This window comes from Coregonus lavaretus, assembly GCF_964263955.1.
Source record: "Coregonus lavaretus genome assembly, chromosome: 9".
Lineage (NCBI taxonomy): Eukaryota > Metazoa > Chordata > Actinopteri > Salmoniformes > Salmonidae > Coregonus > Coregonus lavaretus.
Genome location: NC_139996.1, coordinates 27046566 through 27054065, shown reverse-complemented (window position 1 = coordinate 27054065; position 7500 = coordinate 27046566). Strand labels below are relative to the sequence as shown.

The window sequence follows — 7500 nt, the reverse complement described above, 5'->3', positions numbered from 1 at the left end:
AGATACTCAACTAGTCTCAAGAAGGCCTGTTTTATTGCTTCTTTAATCAGCACAACAGTTTTCAGCTGTGCTAACATAATTGTAAAAGGGTTTTCTAATGATCAATTAGCCTTTTAAAATGATAAACTTGGATTAGCAAACACAACGTGCCATTGGAACACAGGACTGATGGTTGCTGATAATGTGCCTCTGTAAGCCTATGTAGATATTCCATTAAAAATCAGCCGTTTCCAGCTACAATGGCCATTTACAACATTAACAATGTCTACATTGTAGTTCTGATCAATTTGATGTTATTTTAATGGACAAAAAAAATGCTTTTCTTTCGAAAACACAGACATTTCTAAGTGACCCCAAACTTTTGAACGGTAGTGTATATATCATGAAAATACTATGAAACATGTACATTATACTACGTTATTAAACATTGTAAGATTGTTGCTCATGTGTAAATCTTCACTCACATCAGATACATTTTACATTTTTAGTCATTTAGCAGACGCTCTTATCCAGAGCGACTTACAGTTAGTGAATGCATACATTATTTTTTACTTTTTTTCATACTGGGAATCGAACCCACAACCCTGGCGTTGCAAACGCCATGCTCTACCAACTGAGCTACAGCCCTGGCCATCCCTGAGATACACATCACTGGCCAGCAGAGGGAGTCAAAGTCTTACACACACACACACGTGCGCACACGCACACATACGCACACACGCTATCTCATTTATAATTTAATTCAAGTTGAATTGCTGAAAATCATACAGATTGTGCCTTTAAACTACGACTACATTTTTTATTTAAAGTTTGCCTACAGTCTTCAGTTGTTGCATTTGTAATGTCCTATACTCAGAGAATCTATCTACTTCAGCTAGGCTACTATTTTCCTGCGCACAGAAAGTTGCGGTATTTCTGTCTTTTCAGTTGGTTTGATGTCACCTGTTTGGTGCAAAAACCATGCACACACACACACCCGACACCTGCGCGCAGGTGCACCCATCATCCATCTGAGGGGCTCGCTCAACTTCCTCTGTGCGCGTGGATGTAAACCGCGGGAAGCTCGGTAACGAACAGAGATCACTACTCCCCAGTCTGTCCTGTAAAATGTTCCGTTAACCTCTCGGTGGATGAGCTCTGAGATGAACGGTCCGCGGAGAGTCAAACTTGTTCTTCTTTCGTGGTATTCAGTCCTCCAGCTGCTGACAGCACAAGGTGAGTTTCCCAACGACACATGCGCATAATCCCTAAACCATTTTATTTCATAATTTTTACAGTTGAGTCATTTATCCAGCGTTTCAGCGCTTTTGACATTTTAACCTAATTTCAGAGAGACCAGCAATTTAGGACCCGCGCTATATCCGTGACCTTGATTAAAAAAGTTTTTTGACATTTAAACATTATGAAATATCGGATAATTGTACTGTTCCTGAATGACATTTATTTATTTGTCCCTCTTTAGTGACATTAATCACATTATAAACAGACACTGTAGTTGTGTAAATCCTTCTGGGGTGTCTTATTTATGCTGTTTAAATATGTGCAATACTAATTCTACTGATAGGCAGCAATGGTTCTGCATTTTGAAGATTAGATGTCTGTTGTTGTAGATATGATATTTGTTATGTGTTGTGATATGTAAAGTGAGCCTATACATTGTGATAGTGTGTGTGATGTTTTATTGATGGCTTTTTCTTGTGCTCAGAAGCTCAGAGCCAACTGACAGAGACAGACGGAAGACTACAGAGGTGAGAGGATGAAAGGAAAATAGAAAAACTCATCCTCTCTGGGGATTCATTCATTCAGTGTCATGGCCAAGCAGATGCGTGTGTGTGTTTGGCTGTATTCAGGTGGTCTAAAGTGCACCTAACTTCAGTTGACATGTTTCTCCTCATAATGTACGTTTCTCTCCGTGTGTGTGTGTGTGTGTGTGTGTGTGTGTGTGTGTGTGCAGGAGGGCTAATGCACTGCGGAGGAAACGGGATCTCCTAGGGGAGGAGGTAGGTACACTACACCTAAGAGAAGCAGAGGTCAGGGCACACACTCAACACCCTGACCAGCACAAAGACGCCTTTGTAGGACACACACACACACTGGGGCAACTACAAAAACACACACACACAAACAGGGCTAGAGATACACAGCAGGGTAGTGGAGGGTAAACGCACGTAAACGCCACATTTTGTTTTGCACGGTCGTAACCCACCTTTTGCAGAGAAATGCATTGAAAGTACAGAGATTGTTACTTTTTTCACCGCAACCGGCGATCGGAGTTTACCCACCAATTTATTTATCACTACATCATTGGATACACACATACTACACACACACTATACACACAGTGTGACAGATTCACAAACTGGGACTGGTAGGTTTGTATGTATGTGTGTGTGATCATCAGTGCTCTCTACTCTCCAGACATTCAGTCCTCTTCTCTCTGAAGCAACTCTCCCTCGCAGTGTTCTACACAATTACACCGCCCGTGATGCCTCCTCAGGTACACACACACACACACACACACACACACACACTCACACACTCACAGGGTGAGGTTGGGTCAACACGGCTACAGAAAGGACTAAAAAGCAGTCTGTCTTGTAAAGAATATTTTTTTTCTATGGATTCATCTCAAAAGTCTTTCCAGAGAAGATTGAGGAAAGATTGTGTGTGTTTTACCAGAGTACTGCGGCTGTCTGAATGGGGGCTGGTGTCAGGAGGGGGGGAGGTGTGACTGTGCACAGTTCCAGGCCCTCGGAGACCGCTGCCAGATCAGTGAGTAACACACACAATCCGCAATGAATGTCTCATTTTCATGTGTGTGTGTGTTTGTGTGTCTGTGTGTGTGTCTACATGAGGGTTAGACCAACATATCATTCAACAATTGTTAATAAGCTGCATTCAATTAATAACCACACACACACACAAACACCCCCTGGTCCACATAGTGTGTGATTAAGTCTGGAGGATTAGGGTTGAGTATCTGTAGACTACATCAGAGCTGGGTCTAGTACAGCCTCAATACTAGTAGCATGCCTGAGAATTTAATTAGTGTTTTCCTCGCCCAACTGTGGTTGGTTTTGGTGGGTTTGGTGGCACGATGGTAATATGAAGTGTTGCTGTTGGGTTCTCGTCCCTGGTGAGGCAGACAGGGATGAACTCTGTTACACACTGTTCCTGTTAATCAAATACCTACCTGGGGAAAGTACCACCACAGCACCACCACTGTTAGACAGTGGGTCTATTTGGCAGGTCTGGGAATAGTACAGAGACAGGGGTTTTCTGTAACTGAGCGGCTTTTAATGAGCTGGCACTGTGGGTAACCAACCCCCCCCATGCCTCCTACACACAAAGACACACCAGTGCACCTTCAAGCTGATTCAGAGTTGAGATAAGCACGCAAAACTTAGTGTATGTGTGTGTGTGTGTGTGTGTAGTTCCTAACCAGGGCCAGGACAGAGATGGGATCTGCAGGTCTTGGGGTCAGCACCATTATGAGACGTTTGATGGCAGCTACTTCTACTACCCTGGAACCTGCTCCTACATACTGGCCCAGGACTGCCGCTCAGCCACACCACAGTACACTGTGTGGGTCCATAACAGCCGTGTGTGTGAGGGAAGTGTGTACTCCTGTCCCAGGGCTCTCAGTCTCTTCTTCCCCAACGAGGAGGAGATCCACATCGCTGGATACCAAGTCCACCAGGGGGGTCGCAGGTTGGTGGGCTATGGACGAATGTTTGTGTTTTGTAATGTGTGTGTATGCTCTGTAGTAATGTGTGTAGGGTGGCAGGTAGCCTAGCGGTTCGAGCGTTGGGTCAGTAACTGAAAGGTCGCTGGTTTGAATATCCGACCTGACAAGGTGAAAAAACTGTCGATGTGCCAATGAGCCAGGCACTTAACCCTCATTTTCTCCAGGGGCGCCGTACTACTATGACTGAACCTGTAAAACAACACATTTCACTTAACCTATCTGGTGTATGTGACAATAAAGCATCTTTTAAAAAAAATCCATGTGTGTCTGTGTGTAGGCTGAGCCTGCCCCAGACAATAGGAGGTGTGTTTATAGAGCGTCTGGCTGACTACCTGCTGGTGAAGAGTGTGTTTGGCTTCTCTCTGGCGTGGGACGGGGGTAGTGGAGTATATCTGAAGATGTCTGAACAGCACCACGGCACCCCCTGTGGCCTTTGTGGGAACTACAACAACCTGCCCAACGATGACCTCACCACAGCCCGCGGTGAGACACACACTCACACACCACATCAAAGCCCACTGTAAGACTGGACAGACGGGTCCGACTAGTCTCTTATCCTCCCTCCTCCATCCATCTCTTATCATCTCTCTCAGCACCCAATCATCCCTCCATCACAACCTTTCTCCTCGCAGCACCACAGGGAACCATTATAGTTATTATTACTGAGGGGGAGGCCCTAGTCCTGTAACATGACCTAGAGAGGAGAGGAGAGGAGAGGAGAGGAGAGGAGAGGAGAGGAGAGGTGAGGAGAGGAGAGGAGAGGAGAGGAGAGGAGAGGAGAGGAGAGGAGAGGAGAGGAGAGGAGAGGAGAGGAGAGGAGAGGAGAGGAGAGGAGAGGAGAGGAGAGGAGAGGAGAGGAGAGGAGAGGAGTGAGTAGAGAGGAGAAATGGGCAGCAGGTTGCCTAGTGGTTAAGAGCATTCGGCCAGTAACCGAAAGGTCGCTGGTTCGAATCCCAGAGCTGAGCAAGGCACGTAACCCTAATTGCTCCTGTAAATTGTTCTGTATAAGAGTGTCTGCTAAATGACGTAAATGTAAATGAGAAAAGATGGAGCAGAGGAATGCAGAGGAGAGGTGTGAAGAGGAATGAGTAGTTCTTCTAATAAACAGTTGTTCTATTATATTGGATTATATTCAGGCATGTGGAGGGAGGATCCCTAACCGTGTGTGTACGTGTTTCGTTTGTGTGCGTGCCTGTGTGTAGGCGTGCAGACAGAGGAGCCAGCAGTGTTTGCTAACAGCTGGTCAGTCGATCTGCCCCATGAGAGAGGCTGCCCTCTGGTGGACATAGATTTCACTGGACCCTGCCGCTCTGAGTCTGACATGGACGTAAGACCTGTCTCTGTCTGTCTGTCTGTGACCCTGTTGCTTGAACCTGGCTCGTCTATGTGCCTGTGTTATGTGTGCTTATTTCTGTGTTTTATTGTAATATGTTGATGTATAAATGTGTGTGTGTGTGTGTGTGTGTGTGTGTGTGTGTGTGTGTGTGTGTGTGTGTAGGATGCCATAGAGAAGTGCAGTGCTCTCCTGTTCTTCCCCTTCCTGTCCTGTCATGAGAACATCGACCCAAACCCCTACGTGGCTAGCTGTGTCTCTGACCTCTGTGTGTAAGTCACTCCAGAGTGTGCATGTGTCCTGTAAGTCAGAACGTTTTTGATTCCTCCGTGTTGTCTGGCTATTCTCTGACTGATGTCTGACTGTAGGCTGGGGGTTATCTGAGTGTTGTCTGGGGGTTGTCTGGCTGTTGCCTGGGGGTTGTCTGGCTGTTGCCTGGGGGTTATCTGGGTGTAGTCTGACTGTTATCTGGGTGTAGTCTGACTGTTATCTGGGTGTAGTCTGAATGTTGTCTGGGTGTTGTCTGACTGTTGTCTGGGTGTTGTCTGACTGTTGTCTGGGTGTTATTTGAGTGTTGTCTGGCTGTTGTCTGGGGGTTATCTGGGTGTATTATGACTGTTGTCTGGCTATTCTCTGACTGTTGTCTGACTGTAGTCTGGAGGTTATCTGGTTGTTTTCTGGGTGTAGTCTGATTGTTGTTTGGGTGTTGTCTGGGTGTTATCAGAGTGTAGTCTGACTGTTGTCTGCTGTAATTAGGTCAGATGATGAGGAGACGTTTTGCCGTGTGCTGGTGGAGTACACACGAGCCTGCAGCCATGTAGGATACCCTGTACGAGAGTGGAGAGATAGCTTCCCATCCTGCAGTCAGTAACGTTACACTAACATAACCCAAACCTTTAACTAACCTTGAGCTAACGTATTACTACGGTAAGTCTTTCATTTGACTGTTCCATAGATGATGGCTGTGAGGAGAGTTTTGTCCATAGAGACTGTATCAGCTGCTGCCCTCCCACCTGTACCTTTGATAAGGAGTGTCTGGGAACTAACCTGCACTGTCTGGATGGATGCTACTGCCCTGATGGTACACTCACACACTCATACACACACGGACACACACACACACACAAACGCACACACACTCCCTCTCACCCTCTGTGTGTCCGTCTGTCTCAGGGTTGATTCTGCAGAATGGGACTTGTATCGCTGTGTCTCAGTGTCCTTGTGTCTACCACGGCACCTCATACACACAGGGACACACTCTGGAGCAGGGCTGCAGCGTCTGGTGAGTGTGTGTGTAACTTGTGTGTGTGTGTATGCGTGTGTGTCACTAACCTGTGGTGTGTTTACAGTGTGTGTATGGGGGGAGTGTGGAACTGCACGGACAACAACTGTACAGGTGAGCTGACCATGTCATACAGTATATTATCAAAGCTCATAAGTGGGACGATATAATGTCACACTCTCTCTCTCTCTCTCTCTCTCTCTCTCTCTCTCTCTCGCAGCGGAGTGTTCAGTAGTAGGTGATGTGTTTGTGACATCGTTCGATGGGAGGATGTTCCTGCAGCCAGGGGCGTGTCAGTACGTCTTGGCCAAGAGCCGCAGCGGCAGCAGATTCACTGTTACCCTGCAGTATACCACCTGCACAAAGGTAACACACACACACACACACTGCAGTATACCATGTCACAGAGGTAACACACATATACAGCCTGACACAGTCGTGTGTGTGTGTAGGCCCAGCAGCAGGTGTGTATCCAGTCAGTGACGGTGGTTCTGGATGAAGATGTTAGTCACCAGGTGACTCTGACCCGAGAGGGGGAAGTGCTTATAGGGGTCAATCCCGCCCCTGCCTTGCCCTACGCCGATGGTATGATACAATAAACTTAATTGATTCCTTTTAATAATACTAATAAGGATACGGATATGAGTACCATTAGGTAGCATGTCTAGAGAGAACAATAACGGTCCCAACACACAGCCTTGCGGAACACCTTATTTTACGTCTGACTTAATGTGTGTATATGTGTGTAGATGTAGTTGAGGTGCGGAGGTTAACGTCGGTGTTCGTCCAGCTGAGGACGTTGCTTGGACTGCGTCTGCAATATGACTGGCGTGGTGGGCGTGTCTATCTACAGCTGGACAGCCAATGGCGCAGCAACACGCTGGGCCTTTGTGGAACCTTCAACGGAAACCTGCGGGACGACTTCCTGTAAGGAAACACTACTTCCTCTCATGCTGACTTCTGACTCCTATCAGTAGATGTACTTTGGAGGAAAGGTTTTTGGCATTTTTGTCTGAGGAAGTTGAGTAAAATAGTATTACAGTAAGAATATTCATGAAACGTTGTCTGGCCTGTGTGTGTGTGTAGGTCTCCAGCAGGGATGATTGAAGGGACTCCCCAGCTCCATGCTAACTCCTG

The 7500-nt window shown here is 46.6% G+C and overlaps 1 protein-coding gene across 1 annotated transcript in view; it reads left to right on the top strand.

Annotated features, from left to right (window-relative positions):
• Nucleotides 1-1130: 1130 nt before the first annotated feature.
• The window catches only part of LOC311135313 (otogelin-like protein), a gene marked incomplete at both ends in the record, with an annotated part of 21123 nt that continues 14753 nt past the window's right edge, over nucleotides 1131-7500 (top strand). Inside the window, 17 exons of the mRNA XM_084169262.1 lie at nucleotides 1131-1215; nucleotides 1706-1748; nucleotides 1955-2000; nucleotides 2419-2497; nucleotides 2680-2772; nucleotides 3435-3711; nucleotides 4026-4231; nucleotides 4951-5075; nucleotides 5247-5353; nucleotides 5838-5944; nucleotides 6037-6162; nucleotides 6255-6363; nucleotides 6431-6477; nucleotides 6584-6729; nucleotides 6822-6948; nucleotides 7113-7290; nucleotides 7450-7500. The exon at nucleotides 7450-7500 is cut by the window's right edge and continues 74 nt beyond it. Of these exons, the coding sequence (XP_084025388.1) occupies nucleotides 1131-1215; nucleotides 1706-1748; nucleotides 1955-2000; nucleotides 2419-2497; nucleotides 2680-2772; nucleotides 3435-3711; nucleotides 4026-4231; nucleotides 4951-5075; nucleotides 5247-5353; nucleotides 5838-5944; nucleotides 6037-6162; nucleotides 6255-6363; nucleotides 6431-6477; nucleotides 6584-6729; nucleotides 6822-6948; nucleotides 7113-7290; nucleotides 7450-7500 (1952 nt within the window). The remainder of the gene's footprint in view (nucleotides 1216-1705; nucleotides 1749-1954; nucleotides 2001-2418; nucleotides 2498-2679; nucleotides 2773-3434; nucleotides 3712-4025; nucleotides 4232-4950; nucleotides 5076-5246; nucleotides 5354-5837; nucleotides 5945-6036; nucleotides 6163-6254; nucleotides 6364-6430; nucleotides 6478-6583; nucleotides 6730-6821; nucleotides 6949-7112; nucleotides 7291-7449) is intronic.